General features: G+C 31.4%; 2 protein-coding genes across 2 annotated transcripts in view; one reads left to right on the forward strand and one right to left on the reverse strand.

The window, feature by feature from the left end:
• Positions 1 to 103: 103 nt before the first annotated feature.
• Positions 104 to 27,023, reverse strand: part of LOC111711633 (innexin inx2) — a 29,133-nt gene continuing 2,213 nt past the window's right edge. The window contains exons 6-17 of the mRNA XM_023486024.1: positions 8,187 to 8,265; positions 7,160 to 7,189; positions 6,970 to 7,017; positions 6,227 to 6,279; positions 4,710 to 4,745; positions 3,798 to 3,869; positions 3,081 to 3,165; positions 2,074 to 2,192; positions 1,882 to 1,978; positions 1,487 to 1,554; positions 435 to 533; positions 104 to 146 (exon numbers count right to left, since the gene is read on the reverse strand). Of these exons, the coding sequence (XP_023341792.1) occupies positions 119 to 146; positions 435 to 533; positions 1,487 to 1,554; positions 1,882 to 1,978; positions 2,074 to 2,192; positions 3,081 to 3,165; positions 3,798 to 3,869; positions 4,710 to 4,745; positions 6,227 to 6,279; positions 6,970 to 7,017; positions 7,160 to 7,189; positions 8,187 to 8,265 (814 nt within the window). The 3' untranslated portion in view covers positions 104 to 118. The remainder of the gene's footprint in view (positions 147 to 434; positions 534 to 1,486; positions 1,555 to 1,881; positions 1,979 to 2,073; positions 2,193 to 3,080; positions 3,166 to 3,797; positions 3,870 to 4,709; positions 4,746 to 6,226; positions 6,280 to 6,969; positions 7,018 to 7,159; positions 7,190 to 8,186; positions 8,266 to 27,023) is intronic.
• On the forward strand, positions 9,469 to 26,831 carry LOC111711634 (Bardet-Biedl syndrome 7 protein homolog). Its single transcript, XM_023486025.1, has 23 exons — positions 9,469 to 9,648; positions 10,549 to 10,647; positions 11,773 to 11,873; positions 12,121 to 12,220; positions 12,723 to 12,793; positions 13,487 to 13,550; positions 14,086 to 14,147; positions 14,699 to 14,850; positions 15,679 to 15,744; positions 16,660 to 16,724; positions 17,107 to 17,235; positions 17,429 to 17,478; positions 18,409 to 18,498; positions 18,733 to 18,863; positions 20,469 to 20,589; positions 21,252 to 21,504; positions 22,471 to 22,561; positions 22,791 to 22,897; positions 24,229 to 24,280; positions 24,351 to 24,450; positions 24,709 to 24,765; positions 25,119 to 25,176; positions 25,776 to 26,831. The coding sequence occupies exons 1-23, from the start codon at positions 9,613 to 9,615 to the stop codon at positions 25,872 to 25,874; spliced, it is 2,154 nt and encodes a 717-aa protein (XP_023341793.1). The 5' UTR covers positions 9,469 to 9,612; the 3' UTR covers positions 25,875 to 26,831.

The following is a 27,023-nucleotide window of genomic DNA, read 5'->3' on the forward strand; positions in this document are numbered from 1 at the left end:
AGTACACTAGATATAGGAGAGCTGGTTTAGTGCACTCGATATAGGAGAGCTGGGTTAGTACACTAGATATAGGAGAGCTGGTTTAGTGCACTAAATATAGGAGAGTTGGCTTAGTACACTAAATAAAGGAGAGCTGGCTTAGTACACTAGATATAAGAGAGCTGGCTTAGTACACTAAATATGCGAGATTAGAGATACTTCCCTTGTTCATTTCCTGGGTTTGGAAGTGAGCAGCATAGGAAAGCTTTTTTTTTATTCCTAAAATTCTATTTGCTATTTTGAATAAAATGTTTGTACTTTTCTAAATTTTTTGTAATATAAAAATATTAATTTTTTAATTTTTAATATTATGAAAAAAACGGTCCTACTTACGGTTTTCAAATAGAAAATTCAAATAGAAAAGATCATTATGAATAAGTCTTTTTCATTCTTACTTTTCAAGAACGTCATGTTTAATCTGCTTCTCTTTGATTCCAAACTCTTCAAACTTGACCAGGTTAAATCTCATGCTTGAAGACATAAACTGACTTATCCTGAAGTAAACAGAAATTAAAACTTCATAAGGTTGCATTATAGCGAATATGATCTAGCAATATTATGTGTTATATGTCATATTAGAAGAGAAGAAAGGAAAAAGTAGAAAAGAAGAGAAAGGAAGGAAAATAAGGTGAAGATGAGCGGAAGAAGGAGGAGAGGAAGAAGAGAAAGGAAGGAAAATAAGGGGAAGATGAGGGGAAGAAGGAGGAGAGGAAGAAAAGAAAGAAAGGAAAATAAGGTGAAGATGAGGGGAAGAAGGAGGAGAGGAAGAAGAGAAAGCAAGGAAAATAAGGGGAAGGTGAGGGGAAGAAGGAGGAGAGGAAGAAGAGAAAGCAAGGTAAATAAGGTGAAGATGAGGGGAAGAAGGAGGAGAGGAAGAAGAGAAAGCAAGGAATATAAGATGAAGATGAGGGGAAGAAGGAGGAGAGAACAATCAGAATAATTTTAATACAGGGCTGTCTATGCAGGATTAAAATTCTACAAATTTGTTTCTCTTAGTACAACAATTTGGATACATAAGCTTCATCTAAATTGTCAGGCATATTCTCTTTTGAACTTTGAAACGCGTCTGGTACGAGCGCGGACGAGTATGCGCGCGGCACTGAAAAAATCACAGAAGAACTCAGAAGAGCTCACTGCCACTTAGATGACCAACTGGTGAAGACCTAATCTGTCGTGCCTGCTGAATTCTTTTATCTTTGCTATTCAATATTATTTCATTTCAGAGTAAATCAAAAAGAGGGTTCATCGAGTCTTGAGCACTTCATCAATTCAGAGCTGTCGACAAAATTTCCAATCGCCTTTTATTTAAAGCCCGTTATTGACGGATTTACAATTTTGAAAATCTAGTTTTCTAATTTCTTTCCTTATCTCTGCACAATAATTCCAGAAATCAGTTGAAATTTTGTCCACAGTCCCTTTAAACAAATAATTTTCGAAATATTCCTACCTCATGATAAGATTAATCGCAGTCACAGTTGCCAGGAAAACATACCAAAACCATAAGAAGACAAAAATCTAAATGGAAAACAGTTTAGAAAACGAATTAAGTCCCAGATGTTTAATGGAAAAAAATAGAAATAAACTAAAGTAAACTTTAGTTTAATGTGGAAAGGGTTCTTCAGTCTACACTGCAACTTTTTACCAAAACTTTAAAGTATAATTATTTTTTTTTAAATCTCCAAAGGTATACTAAAGTTCAATCTATTTAAAACTTGTCATATTAATGATAATGGGTTATACAAAAATAGTCAAAAATCATTTCATTTTCATATCTTTCATTAAAAGTTTGCTCTTTAGAAAGAAAACTGGAAAAATCTTTGAATTTTGCAAATTAAAACCAACCTTTTCATTAATAATGTTCATTCCAAGAACGCAGAGAGCATCAAACTTCTGGAGAGTTCCAGAGCCTCCATATTTGTGGAACATACATTTTGTCATCCTGTAATCAATCAATGAATCAAGAACACTTTTGGAAAGTGTGACAAACAGACGTTGCAATAATAATATGAAAATATGAAAAAAAGCTGATTCTACCTTGGAAATACTTTGTACATAGGATCTACTCTATCCTCCTCTTCTATATCTGACCAGCTGGCCGCTTCAATACCATAATTGTAGAAGGAACCACCAAGAAACCTGTCTGTTATCACAATCTAAATATTTAATTTAGGGTTTCCGGTTTTCCATTTTTTTCCGGATCAATTTGGTTTTGTAACTGCCGTCTCCCCTGAAGCTCTAAAAAACTTTTGGAAATGATGGGCAGAACCTTTCTTAATCGAATTTGAAATAGATCTACACAGTGGTAGGCGATGACATCAAAACAGTCAGAGAACTATAAATAAAATGTTGATTTATATCAAACTGGTAATAACAATATGAATACAAGAGAATCGAAGGTGTTAATTAAAAAATTGGTGCCCCTATTTTACATATCATTCTAACCCTGAACACTTAACTAGATGCAAATTTGTTAGAAGTAAAAGACGAAATAAAATGAGGTTCTTCACTGTATTGATATGTGTGCCTAAAGCAGTGACTATAAACATAAATTATAAACCTGTACAACTGCAGTCATTGTCGTATTTACCAATACAATCAAGACGACTTTTGATTTTAATGGTTGCTTTCAAACAGCATGGATACACATAAGCATTGAAGCTAAGAGAAGCTGTCTATGCAGTTTCTTTTTGAATACTTTTAAACTTGTAATTTGAAAAAAAGGTTAAGAAATCAAAAGTGAATGGAAAAGTCGTCTTAATTGTATTGATATTAAGACTCATCACCTGTACATTACTGCACATATAAACTACGAACCTATGTTACTTACTTACTGTGCATGAAAACTAAACAATCTGTACAACAATATTCTGTACATATAAACTAAAAACCTGTACAACAATATAGCTTTACATAAAATTTATGCACACCTGTACAACACTAACATTGTACATATAAACTATACAAACTGTACAACAACATTACTTTGCATAAAAACTATAAACCCGTACAATAACATTACTGTACATATAAAATATACAAACCTGTACAACAACATTGATAAAATTGAGAACTTCACAAAGATAAAACTTGATTGCCCAGCTTATATGCTCTCCTTTATTTCCATGACTAAAAAAGATTTCTTGTACTCCTCTGTATCCTGTTTTCGTCATTTGCAATCCCTATTAGTCATCCGTAATTCTCTTTGGTCATTTGTATTCATCTTTCGTCATCTGTATTCATCTTTGACAATCTATTATATTCATCTTTAGTCATCTGTTATATTCATCTTTGGTCATCTGTTATATTCATATTTGGTAATCTGTTATATTCATATTTAGTCATCTGTCATATTAATCTTTGGTCTCTGTTATATTCATCTTTAGTCATCTGTTATATTCATCTTTGGTCATCTGTTATATTCATCTTTGGTAATCTGTTATATTCATATTTAGTCATCTGTCATATTAATCTTTGGTCCATCTGTTATATTCATCTTTGGTCATCTGTTATATTCATCTTTGGTCATCTGTATTAAAGGAACAACAAGCTTTTTAAAAAGCGCACTTTTTACAAAACCATCGTTTCGTTTTCCGTTTTTTTCGTTGTCGTTTTCATTTAGCAAGATTATTTAAATCAATCTCCTGATTTGAATACTCCATGTTATCTTATACAGTACCTCACTCTTGTGTTCATGTAAGTAGCAAGATTATTTAAATCAATCTCCTGATCTGAATACTCCATGTTATCTTATACAGTACCTCACCCTAGTGTTCATGTAAGTAGCAAGATTATTTAAATCAATCTCCTGATCTGAATACTCCATGTTATCTTATACAGTACCTCACTCTTGTGTTCATGTGAGTAGTAAGATTATTTAAATCAATCTCCTGATCTGAATACTCCATGTTGTTTCGCTACTTAGCGATTTCCCTAAAGACCTAATATATGTACCGTGTAGTATTTCTCAGGACCGGATCGTAAGACTCCCTTCTCTCAACGCTCTTCATAACAAAAGGATGATAATAAGGTTCCGAACGTTTATTTCTCTGAGTCTTCAATCTAAATAAGTTTAATAAACCCACAGAAAAAGCTTTGAGTGATAAATCATACGAATACAACAAATAATTCACTCAGGCATTAAAAAACTGTGGCGAGGAACCCAAACACATATACAAATATCAATCATACTATAATCAAACGATAAGCATAAGTATATATAAGAATAATTACCACAGTGATCCCAGAATTTTGGACACGGTTAAAACTTGCAAGACAAATAAACATATACTGATATAAACTATTCACTACTCTGCGAGAAATCTTGCGCCTGCGTAGTCGGTCTGTAAACAGTTCCTAAACTAGTTCTTTCACAATACATTCCGTACAGATCTTCAGGGAGAACTCAGAAATACACAGGGGTGACAAGCAGACTTTATACACGCAGCATGGCTCACGTAACACATGTTATCTTATACAGTACCTCACTCTTGTGTTCATGTGAGTAGTAAGATTATTTAAATCAATCTCCTGATCTGAATACTCCATGTTATCTTATACAGTACCTGACCCTAGTGTTCATGTAAGTAGCAAGATTATTCAAATCAATCTCCTGATTTGAATACTCCATGTTATCTTATACAGTACCTGACCCTGGTGTTCATGTAAGTAGCAAGATTAAGTTCAACCCAGCAACAATTCTACGAAACCTAAACATAAAGTCAACTTAAAGGGAGTGATGTTGTATGTATACGTATCCCGCAATATTTGAAGAGAAGCATGCCTGATTCAAAAGGATACTTCCTAGCTTTAGAAGTGTTTAATTTTGTTAGTTTCTCTATTGTTTCTGAAGCAAGAAATGCGACAGTCGTGAAAAACATAAAGAAAAACCATTAGTTTAAAATAGAAACATGGATATAATCTACATATAATTGATCAATAAAAGCTTTTAAGGGTACAGTTGTGAATCAGACGTGTCACTCTATAAAATGGAAATTTTTTCTGTAAAGGAAAAGTTATCAAAAGGAATTTTTTTAAAATTTTATGCATAGGGTGTACGCAGGTTAGTAAAATGTAATGCATAGTGTGTACAGGACGCAGGTTAGTAAAATGTAATGTATAGAGTGTACAGGACACAGGATATTAAAATGTAATGCATAGAGTGTACAGGACACAGGTTATTAAAATGTAATGCATAGTGTGTACAGGACACAGGATAGTAAAATGTAATGCATAGTGTGTACAGGAAGCAGGTTAGTAAAATGTAATGCATAGTGTGTACAGGACACAGGATAGTAAAATGTAATGCATAGGGTGTACAGGACACAGGATAGTAAAATGTAATGCATAGTGTGTACAGGATACAGGTTAGTAAAATGTAATGCATAGAGTGTACAGGACGCAGGTTAGTAAAATGTAATGCATAGAGTGTACAGGACACAGGTTATTAAAATGTAATGCATAGGGTGTACAGGACACAAGTTAGTAAAATGTGATGCATAGTGAGTACAGGACACAGGTTAGTAAAATGTAAGGCATAGTGTGTACAGGACACAGGTTAGTAAAATGTAATGCATAGGGTGTACAGGACACAGGTTAGTAAAATGTAATGCATAGTGTGTACAGGACACAGGTTAGTAAAATGATTGGACAGTGTTTAAAATATCTAAAATATCACTTTTTTGTTAATTAAGCAATAGATCTACAGTGATAACCAGAAAACTCTGGAATAGGAAATCGACTTTGAGACTCAAGATATGACTTTAAATAGTTAATTGAACATGGGATGATGGGACACAGCAATTGTTAAGAGTAAATAGACCCATTTCAGTTAATATGTTATCTAATCACTTACTAATATAGATATTGCTTTGTAACAACATCAAATGCACTTGAGTATTGCATTAATGTCGTCTTCCTATTCTACAGTTTTATGCTTATCAATAAACATTTTTGAATATACCTTGAAAATGTAAAAAACTGCGAACGTCTTAGTTTTTGTCAAAAACGAAAACTTAAATATTTTGTTTTTTAATTTTCAAAATTTTTTCTGACATATGTTACAAGAAAAATGACCTTTCATTCCAACCAGAAAAACTGAACTCCAAAGCTTTTTTTCTCTGGGGGGGGGGCTATGCATATAAAAAGACTCCCACCGTTATAGGATTAATAAGCTGAATTTATTACTAACCTTCCACCCTCAATAACCTTCCAAATATAATGAGGAAGATAGAACATGACAGCCTGAACAAATACTAAATTATTTAACCAGTAAAATAGTTTTCAAAATTTTTTGTTAGAAATTTTAATAAAATCAATCTTTTGAAATAAAACTTAAAATGCATTTAACGTATACAAGTTTTAAGAACCTTCAGCGGAATAGCCAACAATTAACTGAAGATTAGAACATTGTATTTGACATTTGAAAATTTCCAATTCAAAGCAAATACATTTATCTCCAGTAATTTTGAGAAGGCAAAAAAGGCAGACCACATTTTGGAAATGTCAGAACAAGATCAATTATGACATTTTATTTTTCATAACATTTTCTTTTTCTATATATGTAAAATGAACGTCTCAACAACTTGACAAAGTCTTCAATGAATTGAAATTCTATTTTACTTTAGGGTTGAAAACCCGAGCTGGGCTAATGCCGCAAACTGTTAGAACGATTTTACTCGTGTCTAATAATGTTTGTCGTCTTCATTTATTTAACCATGGTGAGAATTCGATTCAACCATGGTCAACATGTCTAAAGTTCTAGTCCTTTTACAAGATGATGGCATCCATTTTGTTTGTTCTTTTTGAGGATTGTATCCATTTTGTTTGTTCTTTTTACAAGATGATTGCATCCATTTTGTTTGTTCTTTTTATAAGAGAATTGCATTCATTTTGTTCTTTTGGTTAACTTTTATATATTTATTCTGATATTACCTGGAAAGACAGGAAGAGAGGAACCCATTGGTAATAGGCATGATACACCTATAAATAACAAAGGATTGACTAAAGACGACATTGGCCACACATTTCTAATTTTATGTCAGATTGAATATAAAATAAGAATTGACTGGTAAAAATGCAAAAAAAAGAATCAACCAAAAAAATTGTAACATTAATTATTTACCTCTTCGTCATCCTCGCCCTGTGGTCCAACCTAATCAAATAAAAATAAGTTAGAAGACGACTTTTATTTTTAATTCTTCTTAAAGTAATTTTTAAAATTCCGTTTGAAGACGACTTTTCGTTTTTTCCACCTGATAGAAAGACCCCGACTTAATTTATGATTAATCAGACGACTTTACAATAGAAATTTACAAATATGAAATTGATTAAACGATATTATCTAAATAGCCTTAGTCCTGCCAATTCCAAACTGTGGTCTGCCTTTATGATACTTTTAAAATTACCAGAAATATATGTGTAAAGTTAATTGTCTGATTAACTGTGAATTAATTCCGTGTCTTTCTGGTTATGACTGTATGCTTTTTTAAATAGTGTTTAAGCACTTTGTAATTTTCAAAGGTTTAACTTTGTACTGTCTGTGTACTTTCAAGTGATCCTCTATTTTGAGGAGAACATGTCCGATTTACAAAGTTATCCTTTAACCATAACACAGTGGTCTAGAGTCCGAATTTAATTAATTTAAGCGGCGTCTCAAAACCACAAAAACCGGTTATAATTGAACGCCGGCATAAATCTTGAAACATTGAATACAATTTTAAGTTGAACCAACCATATTTAAACAGCGTATCAAATATAAGCCGCGGCTCAAATTCTTTAAATTCGGCCTCTGAAGTTGCAAGCTCTCCCATAAAAATCAATGAGAATTTTGTTCCTAACTTCGTAAACGACTATAGATAAAAAATAAGTGCTTTAGAATTATAAAATGTACATGTCTAAGGCTACACAAAAGTAAAACTGAGTTGTAACGTAACATCAATTGAGTTTTTTTGTAGACTGTAAAGTGTTTAATTTTAACAATTTTCCGTTGCTTCTTAAGCAAAAAGCGCATGCTACTTTCGGATAGAAACCACTATTAAAAATAATTAGTTTTGAAAGAGAAAAATATGGATTTATAATGCATATTTAAATGATCAGATATAAATGTTAAAGGTACCGCTCTGAATCAGACAAAAATATTAAACAATTACCCCGTGATGTATGAAATCTGTTCCTTGGTCTCCATTGTAATATTTGGGAAGAGAATAGGTCGACATTATCCAACAGAAACTAAAATAAGAGAATAGGTCGACATTATCCAACAGAAAATAAAATAAGAGAATAGGTCGACATTATCCAACAGAAACTAAAATAAGAGAATAGGTCGACATTATCCAACAGAAACTAAAATAAGAGAATAGGTCGTCATTATCCAACAGAAAATAAAATAAGAGAATAGGTCGACATTATCCAACAGAAACTAAAATAAGAGAATAGGTCGTCATTATCCAACAGAAAATAAAATAAGAGAATAGGTCGTCATTATCCAACATAAACCAAATTAAGAGAATAGGTCGACATTATCCAACAGAAACTAAAATAAGAGAATAGGTCGACATTATCCAACAGAATCTAAAATAAGAGAATAGGTCGACATTATCCAACAGAAACTAAAATAAGAGAATAGGTCGACATTATCAACAGAAACTAAAATTAGAGAATAGGTCGACATTATCCAACAGAAACTAAAAATAGAGAATAGGTCGACATTATTCAACAGAAACTAAAATATTTGTATTTTTTATTATAATGATCCAATTTTATCTATTTGATATCTAAATTATAATAAAGTATACATCATTTTCTTTGTGTGGGGGGGGGATAGGCAGACATCCTCTTGAAAATTAAGAGTATATGTATTTTTTTCCTGGGGGTGGGGGGTCTGCACCCGTTTGGCTCTGACAGATAGATAGATAGATAGATAGGAAGGAAAATAGTTAAACAGATAGAAGATAGGTATGGAAAGAACTAGATAGATAGATAGATAGCCAGGTATGGAAATAGATAGAAGGATAGATAGATAGATAGATAGATAGGTAGAAAGTTACAAAAGGTAGTTTCAGAATTGCTTTCTCTTACTAAACATACCATAGTGTTAAACTTTCTAGTTTAACTTAACCATTAATTTAACTTTCTTTCTTTCTTTCTTTCTTTCTTTCTTTTTTAATTATTCGTAAATGTAATAGGTTAATTTGCTTTTTGTTATGATCAAGTTATTAGATATAGTTTGGCAGTTTTGAACTAAATAACAAACATATATTATTGTTTTCTTATAGTTATTGACCTTTAGATAGATAATTTATAAAAACCTAGTGATCATTACAAATATTTATTTTTGAATTTTAGAGTTATGATTTAGAAAAAGGCTTTCCGTTTTTCTACTTTATTATTACTTATTTATTACTTTTTCTTCTTTGTTAAATACTTTGATTTTTATTATTTTTTTTTTCAGATGATTTGTTTGTAGAATTGTACTGCAGTTCATTAACTATACTTTAGTATACGATTTGCTGTACAGTGTACAGCAACCAAGTTGTTTACAGTGTACAGATACAGTCAAGGTTTAGTGTACACAAGATGGAGTTAGAGCTAACTAGAGTAGAGTATATGCAGGTAATTATTCAGGGTGATTGGTGCCACGTTTTTAATTTCTAACGGAGAAAAAATCTCAATTTGTTTCGTTTAAGCCTATCATCATATTAGTATACAGAAATAAATTTTATATGAAAACTACAGATATTTCCGCCATTTAATATCAGTAAAAGTGAACTCTGATTTGATTAGATGCTACCGGAGAGAGTTGAAACAAGGGTGAGGGGGGGNCCACTAATCTAGGCTGGGATTACAATTGTATGTTCCATTAATCTAGGCTGGGATTACAATTGTATGTTACATTAATCTAGGCTGGGATTACAATTGTATGTTCCATTAATCTAGGCTGGGATTACAATCGTATGTTCCATTAATCTAGGCTGGGATTACAATTGTATGTTCCACTAATCTAGGCTGGGATTACAATTGTATGTTCCATTAATCTAGGCTGGGATTACAATTGTATTTTTCATTAATCTAGGCTGGGATTACAATTGTATGTTCCACTAATCTAGGCTGGGATTACAATTGTATTTTCCACTCATATAGGCTGGGATTACAATTGTATTTTCCACTAATCTAGGCTGGGATTACAATTGTATTTTCCATTAATCTAGGCTGGGATTACAATTGTATTTTTCATTAATCTAGGCTGGGATTAAAATTGTATTTTCCACTATTCTAGGCTGGGATTGATTATATTTTCCACTAATCTAGGCTGGGATTAAAATTGTATGTTCCATTAATCTAGGCTGGGATTACAATTGTATGTTCCATTAATCTAGGCTGGAATTACAATTGAATTTTCCACTAATATAGACTGGGATTACAATTGTATCTTCCACTAATCTAGGCTGGGATTACAATTGTATTCTCCACTAATCTAGGCTGGGATTACAATTGTATTCTCCACTAATATAGGCTGGAATTACGAGTGGAAGAACGTTGCGTATTCTGCCAGGACCAGGAGATAAATCCCAACAGAAGATAGTTCTGGGAGATGATGATGGAGTGGTTCAGGTAATAAATATAGTTTCCTGTTAATCAAATATAAATTCCTGTTAATTAAATATAGTTTCCTGTTAATTAAATATAGTTTCCTGTTAATTAAATATAGTTTCCTGTTAATTAAATATAGTTTCCTGTAAATTAAATATAGTTTCCTGTTAATTAAATGTAGTTTCCTGCTAATTAAAAAAAATCGAATTTTACGGAAATTTTTCCGATGGACTAATGTAATTTGTTTTCAGGTGTTTAATATAAAGAGTGGAGTCCCAAATATAGTTGTTAGGTGTTTAATATAAAGAGTGGAGTCCCCAATAATATAGCTTTCAGGTGTTAAATATAAAGAGTGGAGTCTCTAATATAGTTTTCAGGCATTTATTATAAAGAGTGGAGTCCCTAGTATTGTTTTCAGGTGATTAATATAAAGAGTGGAGTCCCAAGTATAGTTTTCAGGTGTTTAATATAAAGAGTGGAGTCTCTAATAAAGTTTTCAGGTGTTTAATATAAAGAGTGGAGTCCAAAATATAATTTTCAGGTGTTTAATATAAAGAGTGGAGTCCCAAATATAGTTTTCAGGTGTTTAATATAAAGAGTGGAGTCCCTAGTATTGTTTTCAGGTGTTTAATATAAAGAGTGGAGTCCCAAATGTAGTTTTCAGGCGTTTAATATAAATAGTGAAGTTCAAAATATAATTTTCAGGTTTTTAATATAAAGAGTGGAGTCCCAAATATAGTTTTCAGGTGTTTAATATAAAGAGTGGAGTCCCAAATGTAGTTTTCAGGTGTTTAATATAAAGAGTGGAGTCCCAAATATAATTTTCAGGTTTTTAATATAAAGAGTGGAGTCCCAAATATAGTTTTCAGGTGTTTAATATAAAGAGTGGATAGTTTTCAGGTGTTTAATATAAAGAGTGGAGTCCCAAATGTAGTTTTCAGGTATATAATATAAAGAGTGGAGTCCCAAATATAGTTTTCAGGTATATAATATAATGAGTGGAATCCCTAATATAGTTTTCAGGTATATAATATAAAGAGTGGAGTCCCTAATATAGTTTTCAGGTGTTTGATACAAAGAGTGGAGTCCCTAACATAGTTTTCAGGTGTTTGATACAAAGAGTGGAGTCCCAAATATAGTTTTCAGGTGTTTAATATAAAGAGTGGAGTCCCAAATATAGTTTTCAAAACACTCCCTGGACCTAAAATAAATCGTGTTGAGCTTGGCGGGGCACTAGGAACTGTCAGGTTAGATTTTTAAAAAATAGCAGAAATTTATTTTACATATTTGAAAAAAGATGGAAAGATGTATATGTTATGGAATCATGTTTAAAATAGTTTTTTCGAACTTTCCCAATATCTTAACTATTTTGGAGTAAAATCAGGTCTTGAATTAGCGACGTTAGACTTCTCTAACACGTAAAACATCCCCCCCCCTCCCCCTATTTTAGTAAAAATAAATCGGATAGGGTGAAATCAAAAAAATACTTTTCAGGGACAAAGTTTTTGTAGCGTCTGGGAGTGAGACTCGAGGGTTTACTAAGAAAGGAAAAATGTTTCTACAGTTTGAAACAAATCTTTCCGAACCAATTCAGGAAATGGAAAAATTAGATTTTAAAATTATTAATAAAAAGTTATTAATAAGTTGTGGACAATTACTTAAAATTTAAAATTTAAGTTTGAGTTCTGGAGTTGAAGTCAGAATACCAAAACGAAATATGAAATAATTTAAGAAAAATAAACTAATTTTAATGCAAAAAAATTGCTATATATATATCTGGGGCTAAGAAATGTTTTAAATATGGAATGTGCCTAGCCACACAACTAAATATCTATTTATGTTATTGAACTAGGTATTATTAAGTGCAAAAATGTTTTTGTCTAGATTTTATTTGTTTCCAGATTGCTTGAGGTATATCAAAAAGAAAGTATTTTTACATCAAATGTTATCAAATTATTTAATAGCAGGCTGAAACATTACTTGACCTCTGCATTCTAATTTTTTTTACCATGAAATGGTTTAAACTGAGAAGAAAATGATGAATTTTATTTGAATATTTGGAAAGTAAAATGATTAAATATTTCCATAATGTCTAGAGTATGTACATATCCGGAAGCGATTTGTTAGTTTGTGGCAACTATATATACAACCAGTATCATGATTGCAAGTAAGTTGGTTTTATTATAACAGATTGCAGGGTGACCCACTAACCATGTTTGCAAGTAAGTTGGTTTTATTATAGCAGATTGCAGGCTGACCCACTAACCATGATTGCAAGTAAGTTGGGGTTTACAAACAAAGATAATTAATAATGTACAATGTACTGCAAGTTTACATAAATATCATGTGACCCGATATTTATTACAATTATGCGGGGTGACCCACCGTTATTATTAATTAATGTTATAACTTATTAGAGTTTCTAATTATCTGTTAGCTGAGCATAATTAATGCCTAACTGTTTAGATATTCTAACTATCTGTTAGCTGGGGATAATTAATGTTTAACTGTTTAGATATTCTAACTATCTGTTATTTGGGGATAATTAATGTTTAACTGTTTAGATATTCTAACTATCTGTTAGCTGGGGATAATTAATGTTTAACTGTTTAGGGATTCTAACTATCTGTTAGGTGGGGATAATTAATGTTTAACTGTTTAGATATTCTAACTATCTGTTAGCTGGGGATAATTAATGCCTAACTGTTTAGATATTCTAACTATCTGTTAGCTGGGGATAATTAATGTTTAACTGTTTAGAGATTCTAACTATTTGTTAGCTGGGGATAATTAATTTCATAACTGTTTAGATATTCTAACTATCTGTTAGCTGGGGATAATTAATGTTATAACTGTTTAGAGATTCTAACTATTTGTTAGCTGGGGATAAAATCAATGACGTTATTGCACTTCCGGCAGAAAAGGTAAAACTGTTTTTATCTAAGGGAGTGTTCGCTAAAATGAAAACAAGGAGAACATAATCAAATTATTGATTAAATAAAAGAATAGCGCTAATTTTATTGTCAATAGAATTGTGAAAATACGGATCTGTGTACACTGCACAATTGCTGTGTTTTTATGTTTATTCGACTTTTTAAAATTATTATTTGTGTCTAATATAACTGTTCTATTCCACAGTGCAGTTTATCCTTTTAAAGGTTAAGCAGACTTTATTTTAAAAACATAAGAAATTTTGAAAACTATTTTTTTTCATTGTCAAAATTGAAAACATACATTTGCGATAAAGCTACAGGCTACACAATATACATGTCAACCTTATCTTTTATTCTGATTGAAATAGGGTTAAAGTTCGCACACAAATAAATTAGTCAATTAAAATAGTTTGAAAATTCTTCTGAAATTAATCATATTGCGCATTTCTTGCGAATAATTTTCACAAAAAAAATGCGATTCGTGATATTTGTATTAAAAATTTTGTATTTATTCATTCTCTTCTAGGTTGAAGGGTTGATACCTATATTAGCTTGCGCAGATAGAAGTCTTAAAGTTCTAAAAAACAGGTATTTTGGACTAATAAATGGACTCAAGAAAAAAAAGATTTGTTGAAAAAAAACATTTAACACAATTTACGATTATTTTGTTCAACATTTTTAACAAAATAAGAGGGAAAAAAATTGCAGCATTTTTTATTAAAATTTTCGAAATTTTGACATTCATTCAATAATTTTAGAATTGCGAAAAAATGTTGAGGTTTCCGTAACAATACTAAAAATAGTAATACATTAGCGTTCTAGCACTGCACTGCCTTCATAAATTTAAAATCTGCAAAGATGTTAGTTTCTAGCTTTCGAGTTCTTAAGGAGTAATTGGCAACATCCTAATATACTTTTATTGTCAACCGTGCTAATTTTTAAATGTACACAACGTTTTAACCATCTATAGATTTTATAGAATTATTCACCACGAAGGTTCAAAAAAATGTATAAAGTTGAAAACTCCGCATTTAAGAATTCTAAATGCATGAATATACTCCAAAACATTTGATGGGACAGCCTGTACACACCCTGTACCCTTCTGTGTCTACACCTTGTACCTCTTTGCGTCTATTTAGTGAGATACTGTACACCTGCGAGTTGCCCGGCCCCCCAACTGTCCTCCAGCTGTTTTACAACGACGGGGGTGATGAGGGGGAGCAGGTCCTCTACGGGACCCTGGATGGGAAGGTTGGGGTCATGAATATAGGAGGGGCTGAACCATCAGCAGGTAATTTAGATTTGAATTTTTTTTTTGATTTTTTGTAGACTTTTTTCTGAATTTGTTAATTTGCAGATTATGCATGTAAATACTCTTAACCCTAAACAGGCTAGGGGGGGGGGGTGCCAAACATGGAGTTTTTTTGTCCTACCACTCTTATTTTTGACACTATCACCGTGAAATTTTTTGACTTTTAATAAAAAGTAATTTAAAGGTTTATTTGTTAAACATTTTTTTGAAAAAAAATCTAAAATAGCCTATACATTTTTTGCTACAGATCTAAAGACTATAGTTCTAAATAGCCATTGAAAAATGCATGTGTCACACATTGATATTTGTTAAAAGCAAAAAAAAATATTTTTTTATTTTTGGACCCTTTTTAGGCATTTTTTTCAACCCTCTCCAGCACCTAAACTATTAAAGTTATCGGTCTAATTTTTTTTCTATGAGCTGGCCTTGAAAATTTGGGCTATGAACTTGCATTTCAACCCTATACCTATTCTCTAAGGTCTTTTTTAAGGGGGGGGGGGCGCCAAACAGGGTTAAGAAATGTCAATTGTTCATCTAACAAAGTTTGTTGGAGCACCAGGCCAAATTCAACTTAGAAGCAATATTTGTCAAATTTTGTTAAAACAAATCAATCATTCATAAAACTTTAAGCAATCAAGCAGTTCAAGTGAAGTTGGCTCCAACAAATGTTGGTAGATAAAATTTGACATTTCTTAAAGTATTTACATTAAGATCTTTAGAAACTAGTTTTTGAATCAACCTTAAACTAAAACTTTTATTTTTCGCCTTTGCATCGCATCAATTGCCTTTAAAGTGTATTTTTTTAAGGTTGGGTTTTAGAAAAGGAAGGACAGTACTCTAGTATTCAGGTTCTGGATAACTTTGATATTACAGGTAGGACAGAACACTAGTAATCAGGTTCTGCATAACTTTGATAATACAGGTAGGACAGTACTCTGGTATTCAGGTTCTGGATAACTTTGATATTACAGTTAGGACAGTACTCTAGTGTTCAGGTTCTGGAAAATTTTGATATTACAGGTAGGACAGCACTCTAGTATTCAGGTTCTGGATAACTTTGATATTACAGGTATGTGCAGTACTCTAGTATTCAGGTCCTGGATACCTTTGATATTATAGGTAGGACAGTACTCTAGTATTCAGGTTCTGGATAACTTTGATATTACAGGTAGGAAAGGAAAGAAGCTTTTTAGTCCTAAACTTTAATTTTTTAAGTGGTATACACATAGAGAATAGAATATATATATTCTATTCTCTATGGGTATACATTTGATATTTTAAACTACGACAAGTGCAAACCCAAATAGTTAAATCAAAGATTTAACACCATAGATAAGGGAATAAAAAAATTTTATTTTGGAGCTTGGTTCTTTGAATTTGACGAAAGATTGGCTAAATGAGTTTATCTCAATATGTTTCTCCAAATGTTTCTAGTTCATGGTGTTAATTCAACTTAATTAGTAGAAATATTTCATGCAGTAAAATAGTGTTTTTAATTCTTTTTTAATTCTACGGTGGTAGATGATTACAGCGGTATAATTATGACGACCGTTTTATTTAAGTTTTTATTGTTAATAAGATTTTTTCAAATTACAAGTTTACAAGCAACTAAAGAGAAGCTTTCTTTTTGTGTATTCATGCTGTTTAAAAGCTTGATATAGTTCAAAATTAGAATCGAAAGTCGTCTTCATTTTATTGATATAATCGCCTACAACCGTATTATTAATTTTTCGGTCAAATTTGACAATAGTAAAAACAGGTTATAGCTTAAACACATTATTTGTTAAGGGGATGGAATGAGAGATCTAATTGTTGGAAGAAATGATGGAACCATAGAGGTTTATTCATATGAGGTTAGTCAGCTTTATTTGAAAAACAATTGTCCTGCTCATGGCAATAGAAATGTGGGATGAAGTGTAAATCAATTTTGAAAATCAAGTATTTCCTAGTTCTTCGCATTAAAGGTAAGAGCATTAATACAAGCATGTTCTAAGCTTATGCTATGGATGCTAAATTGGGTACCCTGACAATGCTGAAGTAGTGACCCTCACAATACTAAAGTGGTGACCCTGACATTGCTAAAGTGGTGTCCATAACAATTTTAAAGTGGTGACCCTGACAATTATAAAGTGGTGTCCCAAACAATACTAGAGTGGTGACCCTGACAATGCATAAGTTGTGACCTTAACAATGCTAAAGTAGTTGCCCCCATTATTTAACTTTATTTATGATCAGGACGGAGAGGAATCTGAACCTGAACTGAAGTTGACCCATCACTGCGGTGAAAGTGTATCTGGACTGGAGGGAGGAATAGTTGGCTATCAAGGCTATGAGGAGGTTGTAGCAGCTACTTATACTGGAAAGGTATTGCTTGAATATAATTGAAGTATTGGCCTTTTATTAGTTTTACTTAAGATGCACTGTAAAAAAAATCGTAAAAGTTGTATGTATCCAATATTTTTAGAAATGATAAAGACAAATCAAATTTACACTTTTTACAATGCTACAATTTCAAAGAAACATTGAACTTTTTTTTATAAAATCATCTTTTATTTAGGTTTTTGGCCTGACAACCCTTCCAGGGGGAAGTTCTGCACTTTCAACAAGGATTGCAACTATTATTTAAAAGCATTAATCACAAATAAAATCTAAACTTAAATTTTCTAATCCTAATAACGTTGCAACCTGATATTGTAAACCTTTAATATTTCAAACTGTGCCTGTTTTCTCTAGCAAAATCCATGATTCAGAATATCAAAGTTCTACACTCTATCTACATTAGGTTGCAAAAATTTAAGAATCAAAAACTTAGAGTAAGTGGCAAGTGTTGAGTTGCCTTCTTATAAGACCCACCCCCCTGCCAAAGTTTATTTACGTTTTTAAATCTATTATTTTCAATTCTGTCAATTCCCTTCATGGTCTTTGCAACATGAAACCACATTTCACTTGTATACAGAAACCGCAATCAAAATTTTAGAAATGGAAAAAAGTATATCTCATTTAACTTAATCTAATAAAAGGCTTTGACATAACTCAAAAAGTATTGGATGAAATTTTCTGACTTTTCCTAAATACCCATAGTCCTCCCATAAGATCTAAAACCGGGCTTTCATACTGACTGTCTGAGTCCTCAGGCACACTCCCTAAATGACTACTTTTTCCTTTAGTAAACTAAATCTTTGTTTTGACCCATTTTCAGTTGTCAAGGAAACGGAATGTACAAGTTCTGCAAAGAAATTTTTGCAAATTATTAGCATACAACCCATCAAAAGAAATCTGCACATTTTTAGTTTTTCTTAATTACACATCATGGTAACTTAAAATTTGGCAAATATTATTTTATATTTGAAATGTAATGGTCAAGTGCTTTTCAAAAATGTATATTTTTTCAGTTTTTGGACATGAGATTTAGCGGAGGGGGGTTAAATTGAACCCCCTTCCCCAGAGTATCCTGGTTTTCAATTACCTAGCAAGGATAGTGTTAAAATGACACTAAAATTGTCGTTTAAAATCTCTAATTTCCAATGGTTGGTGCAGGAAGCTAAGTTCTGATGCACAACAACGATTGCTCAAACTGAAATCTGAAGTCGACGATCTACAGAATACTGTCAGCAAAGAGAGAGAAAAGTAAGATTATAACTTTTGTCTTCAAATATTAAGATTTTTTACAGTCCACCAATGAAAAAATGTTTTGATTTTGACATTTAAAATTTCTTCTTTAATTTACATTTGTAATTTTAATTAGACTAAATGGAACAATTTTCTTGAATTAGAAATTGAGCATATGATATTGTGGTTTTATACATCTACCTAGTTCAACTACTTATTCTTTTCATTAACTGTTTTCCCTGATAATTTCAGATATCAAGAACAGGCTGCCAGCCTATTCGGTGGAATGTCTACAATTCCTAAGCTCAGTATCAACGATAAATTCACTTTGAATCAGACGGATGCATCATATTCTCTTAGTCTGGAATGTCAAACTTCTATAGGTAATATTATCTAATAAATTAGAACTTCTATAGATAATATTATCTAATAAATTAGAACTTCTATAGATAATATTATCTAATAAATTAGAACTTCTATAGATAATATTATCTAATAAATTAGAACTTCTATAGATAATATTATCTAATAAATTAGAACTTCTATAGATAATATTATCTAATAAATTAGAACTTCTATAGATAATATTATCTAATAAATTAGAACTTCTATAGATAATATTATCTAATAAATTAGAACTTCTATAGATAATATTATCTAATAAATTAGAACTTCTATAGATAATATTATCTAATAAATTAGAACTTCTATAGGTAATATTATCTAATAAATTAGAACTTCTATAGGTAATATTCTCTAATAAATTAGAAATTCTATAGGTAATATTATCTAATAAATTAGAACTTCTATAGGTAATATTCTCTAATAAATTAGAAATTCTATAGGTAATATTATCTAAATAAATTAGAACTTCTATATTATTATCTAATAAATTAGATAATAATAAATTATTCTGTGGTAACTTATAACATGACCTCAAGGAAAGTTTATAAATCTATGAGAAGTCAGATTAGAAAAGTTTGCCCCACCTAATTATGAACTTTATTTAATATTGAAAATACGTCAATAAAATTAACAAAATCCGCCAATATTTTTACTTTTTTTAAATTATATTTTTTCATTTCAAAAAGTTTGCAGATTGATCAGGAACACATCTGATATTGAAGTTACACTGATGTAGAAAGTTTAGATAACATGATCTTCTACACAGCGATGTACTTATTATAGTACTGCTACATGGTTAGATGACAGCGATGTACTAATACTAATACTTAAATGCTACACTGAATATTTAGATAATGTTCTGCTACACAGTAATGTTCTAATACTAACATAATGCTACACTGAATGTTCACATAATGTTTTGTTACACATCGATGTTCTAATACTAATACTAATGCTACACTGATTGTATAGATAATTTTTTGCTAAACAGCGATGAGCAAATACTAATACTAATGTTACACTAAATATTTAAACATGTTTTGCTACACAGTGATGTTCTTTTTGTAATACTAATGCTACACTACATGTCCAGATAATGTTTTGCTACACAGCGATGTTCTAATAATAATACTAATGCTACACTGAATGTTTAGACAATGTTTTGCTACACAGTAATTTTCTATTTCTAATACTAATGCTACACCACGTGTTTAGAACATGTTTTGCTACACAGCGATGTTCTAATACTTTTACTAATGCTACACTACATGTAGAACATGTTTTGCTACACAGTGATGTTCTAGTTCTAATACTAATGCTACACTATATGTTTAGAACATGTTTTGCTACACAGTGATATGTACTAACACAAATATACTAATGCTACACTAAATGTTCAGATAATGTTTTGCTACACAGTGATGTTCTATTTCTAATACTAATGCTACATTACATGTTTAGAACATGTTTTGCTACACAGTGATGTTCTATTTCTAATACTGATGCTACATTATATGTTTAGAACATGTTTTGCTACAAAGTGATATTCTATTTCTAATACTAATGCTGCATTACATGTTTAGAACATGTTTTACTACACAGTGATGTACCTGTTGACCTGCTGGATGTGGAAAAGAATTCAGCTGTAGTTAGCTATAGTACCTGCAATCCTGAGGATGGAAACTTTCTTCTAGCCACTTACAGGTTGATAAAAAAACATTTTTTATAATTTAAATATAATGAAAAACCGCGAAACATTGCCCTCTGTGATTATACAGTGTGTCCCAAATTGACATGACAATTTCTTTAAAAGTAGAGGAGTTCGAAATTTTTTTGTGATTTAAAAGTGTGATTTTTGAGGCAAACATTAACCTTGTGCGTCGTCAAGTGATTTTTAAAATGTCGTCTTACTGTTTATTGAGCAGATATAAATAATCTTGTTTAATCAAATAAAACATCTAATATCTTTGTATTTTTAAAGTTTAACAGTATTATATTCACGGGCAGCCGTAGTACATTTTAATTACCGAGCCGGGTCAACCTTTCCGGTCCCAGTTTGTACTGTACCTGGCTCTATGGACAGAACTAGCCGGTGCAACAAGGTTGACGCGGTCCGACTTTATGCTTCATAAAGGTTGAATTTACTTTTACTAAAGGGGCAGAGGTGCGTGTATTGTGATTATATAACCTGTAAAGGGACTGTAGCTATATCTTCAAATGACCTTCTTTAAACCTAGTTGGTTGATAAAGAATGACAAATCATTATTGTTTTTTATTTGAAACAGTTTTTTAACCGCAATAATTTACAAAGATTTGAAAGTGTAGCGAATCGAACACTATCACCAGATACACTTTACCTTATTTAGGTGTCAAGCGAACACAAATAGACTTGAGATTAAAATCCGTACAATCGAAGGACAGTACGGTACCATGACAGCCTATATTACACCCCGCCTACAACCAAAGTGCTGCCAGATCCAGACTTACAAGATCAGACCTCTTAGCTTACATATGCGGGCTCATAATATTGATAAGGAGAGACACTACAATGTTTTAACACTCTCAGGCAACTTTACATTGGCGGAAATACACTCATGGATCTCTTTTTGTATTCCAGAGGTAGAATTTTAATTCGGGGTCGGGTTTAAAAAAGAAAAGTATATACTGCACAAGTTATAAGCTAGTGAGCTTCTTGACAAAAGTAATATAAAGTTAAACGCCATTTTATCTTTGCTTGTTCACTAAATAAAATTTAAATTTCTATTTTGTACCCGTAGTATTGACGCTAGTGAGATTTGTAAATCCGAAATGAGAATTAAACTTTCAACTTTTATATTACTTTTGTCATGAAGTTCACTACCCTAGAACTTGACAGTACATACTGCTCAATTCTTTAAACTGGGGCATTTATTATTATTTCTTAAGGGCAGGATTGTCCATACAACTTCTATTCACAGACAGCAAACTGTTTTTTACGAGCGGAAATAATCATTATGTTTTCGTTTTAACTAGACAAACTTGAAAAAAAATTTTTTTTCATGATTGCAAGATCAGTACTGATGATTGCTCAAGGATGAAGATTGATGAACGATCATTATGATGATTGATAACTTGATGATGATGATGATTGAGAACTAATCAATGGTGATGATTGATGACTTTTTAATTATGACGATTAAATAATGCATATAATGTTTTTCAAAAATAATGCATTGATCGATGATGATGATTAAGGACTGATTGATAATGATGGATTGATCAATGATGATTCGATGATGAATGATTGATAATGATGATTGATCAATCATGATGATAAATGACTGTTTAATAATGGTGGATTGATCAATGATGATGATTGGTTAATAATGATGATTATTGACTGATTGATAATGATGAATTGATCAATAATGATGCGATTGATGATTCGATTGATTAATAATGATGAATGATTAATTATGATTTTTGATCAATCATGATGATAAATGTTTAATAATGGTGGATTGATCAATGATGATGATTGATTAATACTGATGATTATTGACTGATTAATAATGATGGATTGATCAATAATGATGCATTGATCAGGTATCTGAACGAGTACCTGCTGGTGATGATGTAAATGTTTCCTTTGTTTCAACATTTCTTGATACCATCCTTCAGTGCAATTATTCAAAAGGTGATTCTTCTATAAATGTGGCTTTTGGAAATGATGTTTTGTGGAATGTTTACAAATTTTATCTTCAAGGACATGTAAGGGTCTTTTAACGTAATTTTAGAGGACCCGCCTTCCATGTACAATTCATAAATGTTTCAAAAGGCCTTGACGGGGAACCAAATATCGAAAACATATTGACCAATTTCGTCAGTTTAATTTATTTCATGTTTTTTTTAAATTCTAATTCTAGGTGAAAGTTCCTTTATGTCTGATAACATTTCAACTATCTCCATCTTGAAGGATTTTCTAACCAGGGAGGCGACAAAGAAGAAGATTCAACTCGAGATGAGTTGCAAGGTTTATATTATTTTATCTTGGTTTAACTTAGAAGAGACTTTAGACAAATTTTGGTAATTTGTAAGGCGACATAGAAGAAGATTCAACTCGAGATGAGTTGCAAGGTTTATGTTATTTTATCTTGGTTTAACTTAGAAGAGACTTTAGACAAATTTTGGTAATTTGTAAGGCGACATAGAAGAAGATTCAACTCGAGATGAGTTGCAAGGTTTATGTTATTTTATCTTGGTTTAACTTAGAAGAGACTTTAGACAAACTTTGGTAATTTCTGAGGCGACAGAGAAGAAGATTTAACTCGTGATGAGTTGCAAGGTTTACATTATTTTATCTTGGTTTAACTAAAAGAGACTTGAGACAAATTTTGGTAATTTCTAAGGCGACATAGAAGAAGATTCAACTCGAGATGAGTTGCAAGGTTTACAATATTTTATCTTGGTTTAACTGAAAGAGACTTGAGACAAAATGTGGTAATTTCTGACCGTATAGGGGTTGTGGTAAGGCCCTCTCTCAAATTTAGGCCCGAAGCCTTGGGGGGGATTAAAATAAATATTTATTTTTTAAATCACGAAACCTCGACTACCAATCAAGAAGAGGCCTTACCCACCTATGTAGATAGCATGGGCAGATATGAAAATGTTAGCAAACTTTAACAACTAAGTGCTTAACAGCCACAGCGGCACTCGGCCCCCTAGCCCATCTCAGCTGCAGCGCTCGGCCCAAATATAATCCCAACCAACCCCAACCCACGCTATAGATAACATGAGCAGATTGTAATTGTAAAGCACAATTAAATGTGAACAAAATGTGTGATTGTCGGCAATAGGTTTCACGGTTTATTTCTTAAGATATGTATGGTTATTTTTTATTGGGGCCTATGATAGATAGATAGAACTTATCACGTGACCTAATGGTTGGATTTGAGACAAGGCTTGAACCCAAAATTGTAACTCGAAATGTACTTAGGGTCTGTAAGCGTAATTTCAAGTAACCCTTCATGCAAAGATGGCAATACCTAACGATGCCCTTAAAACCTTTATTATCATTATTGTAAAAGATATTATAGTTTTTCTTTATATATGCTTTCCTGCGGCAGAAATGCGCTGTGTAGTCACTTTTCTAGAGAAATGCCAATTGCAAATAATCAGATATCTAATTAATATGTCAAGCAGACAAAGTTTTAATGGGGACTGTTGTAATTCGGGAAGTGCTATCCTTTAAGTTTTTAAGGATACAATCGATTAGACATTTATCAAAATTCTTCATCCAACCCCCCCCCCCCCCGCCATTCGGCCCAGTGCATAAATATGTTTGAAATCTTAGTTTGTAATTAGGTGAATGACGAAAGTGTGATTGAAACTTTGAACCATATTCATCCAAAACTAGGTAATTACATATATTTACAATGAGAAGAAAAAATAATACAGTGGTCCTCAAAAATCATTGTTGTTTTTAGAGTCACAGTTGCTGTTGGCAAAACAGGTTGCTCTGATAGAACCGTTAAAAGATTTAGCTGCTCATGAAACAGATACAACATTCTTATCTCCAGAATATAGGTAGGTATTCTGACATTCTTATTTCCAATCAGATAGACTGCATTTTTTGGAAGGACTTAAAACAAATTCAGTACCGCGTAGTGTTGGCATTCTCCCAAGAAACTCAGTATAGAGTCGTCGCATAATTGCACTAAATGACTGGTTAGATTTTTTTGGGAGAGCCAGTAATTAATTATAAATTATAATTTCACGAAAATATGCAGTTTTTATTCTAAGAATCTTATTATTGGATGAATTATAAAATTTGTATATTTTCAGATATATATTGGAACATTCATTGCAGCTTGAGGCTCAGTTTAAAAGGCAGCCCGCCAGGTAACTCATAAAGTTCACTTAATTACACCCTGTTCTTTCAAAGGGGGTTTCCTGATTCTCCTTGATAAAATGAATAAGATATCCTTGTTTTCTATCTGAAAATTTATACTTCCCTTTTCTCTTTAAAAGAGACTTTTGAATTTATGCAGTAGAAACAAGGAAAAAAACTGTCAGAAAAACGACGATATCTTCTTCAAATTGTTGCTTTACGGGCATTTAAGTCACCAAAGGGGTCAATAGAAATTTCAACATTAGAACATTAGTGAAGATATCAATTCTATTCTTACAAGAAAGTGTTCTTAACTTCTTTAGTTTTAATATTTAACATTTAATCAGTTAATTTATTTGAATAGACTTGAACGCTTGTACGGGATGATTACTGATCTTTACATTGATCACTTCAAATTTAAGGTAAGCACTGAAACATTAACTTTTAAAAGGATTCAGAAATAAAATTTAAATATTTATTTTATAATTTATAAAATTGAACAAAATATATATAAATCTAGGAATAAATATGTAAATGTTTATTTTTTTGTGAGCAAATTTTTCTTACTTCAGAGAAAAATCTTTCCCCTTTTAAAAACATAAATTTTTTAATTTTTATAATTGTTATTCTATAGATGGTATTTTAAAATTCAGGGCAACATATTTTAAGTTTTAGGGGCAATGCATTTTAAGTTTCAGGGGCAGATTATTTATATTTATTTTAGGGGCAAATTATATATATTTTTATTGTATGGGCAGATTATATATTTTTTTGTATGGGCAGATTAATATATATTTTTATTGTATGGGCAGATTTTATATTTTTATTGTATGGGCAGATTATATATTTTTATTTTAGAGGCAGATTATATATTTTTATTGTATGGGCAGATTATATATTTTAATTTTATGGGCAGATTATATATTTTTATTGTATGGGCAGATTATATATTTTTATTGTATGGGCAGATTATATATTTTTATTGTATGGGAACTAGGCAGATTATATATTTTTATTTTAGGGGCAGAATGTGAAAAACCGTGTTCCACAACTACTTGAGATTCTGGATAAATATGAACAAGAGAAATTGATTGATTTTTTCCAGACAGAAGTCAGTTAACTTTAGACAGAAGTCAGTTAACTTTAGACAGAAGTCAGTTAACTTTAGACAGAAGTCAGCTAACTTTAGACAGAAGTCAGTTAACTTTAGACAGAAGTCAGTTAACTTTAAACAGAAGTCAGTTAACTTTAGACAGAAGTCAGTTAACTTTAGACAGAAGTCAGTTAACTTTAGACAGAAGTCAGTTAACTTTAAACAGAAGTCAGTTAACTTTAGACAGAAGTCAGTTAACTTTAAACAGAAGTCAGTTTACTTTAGACAGAAGTCAGTTAACTTTAGACAGAAGTCAGCTAACTTTAGACAGAAGTCAGTTAACTTTAGACAGAAGTCAGCTAAATTTAGTTAAGAGTCAGCCAACTCCAGTCAGAGGTGTACTAACTTCGGATCAAAGTCAATTAACTGAAAACTTCAGTCAGAAGTTAGTTTAACATAGGTTAACCTATCTTCCGACAGAAGTCAGTAAACAGTCAGTTAATTTGAAAAAGAAGTATGCTCCATTCTCTTTACTTCTAATAATGTAAAGTAAAGCCTATTTCATGAATTTATATAAACAAAACAATGCAGGGAAAAAGTTTCTGGAACTAAAAACTTTGAGAAAAATCCTAAGTCCTGGTTTGCTTAAATACAAAAATAAAATATGGCTTGAAATGCATGGAGAGAACCAGAAAACTATGGAATTAGAAGACGACCTTAAAGGTTTAATTATTTGTATTTGATGTAAATAAACAGCAAACAATTTCACGAGCAGCCCAAAAATTAACTTATTTAGTCATAAATTCAGTCTCAAAGTCGTCTTCCTGTCAAAAATTTTCTGGTCGGTTATCCTATGAAATTCCAAACAAGAATTAACTAACTTCAATCTGAAAATTACTAACTTAATATCAGCAATACACTTTTTAATTTTTGTTTTAAATTTTTCAAATAGTAATAAATAAATAAATAAATTAATTAATATTTTACCCCCCCCCGTCACTGGTCAATATTTAGATTAACATTTGATAGAGGGCATTTCTATCAGTAAACGTTAATATATAATGTACTTTTGCTATGAAAAGGTAAGAATAATTTTCTAAATAATATAAAATGTTATGAGAACTCTAGCTTGTCTAGGCAGCCAGAGCTGTTAAAGTAAACATACATACATACAGA

Source organism: Eurytemora carolleeae, unplaced genomic scaffold (genome assembly GCF_000591075.1).
Source record: "Eurytemora carolleeae unplaced genomic scaffold, Eaff_2.0 scaffold1187, whole genome shotgun sequence".
In the NCBI taxonomy this organism is placed as follows: domain Eukaryota; kingdom Metazoa; phylum Arthropoda; class Copepoda; order Calanoida; family Temoridae; genus Eurytemora; species Eurytemora carolleeae.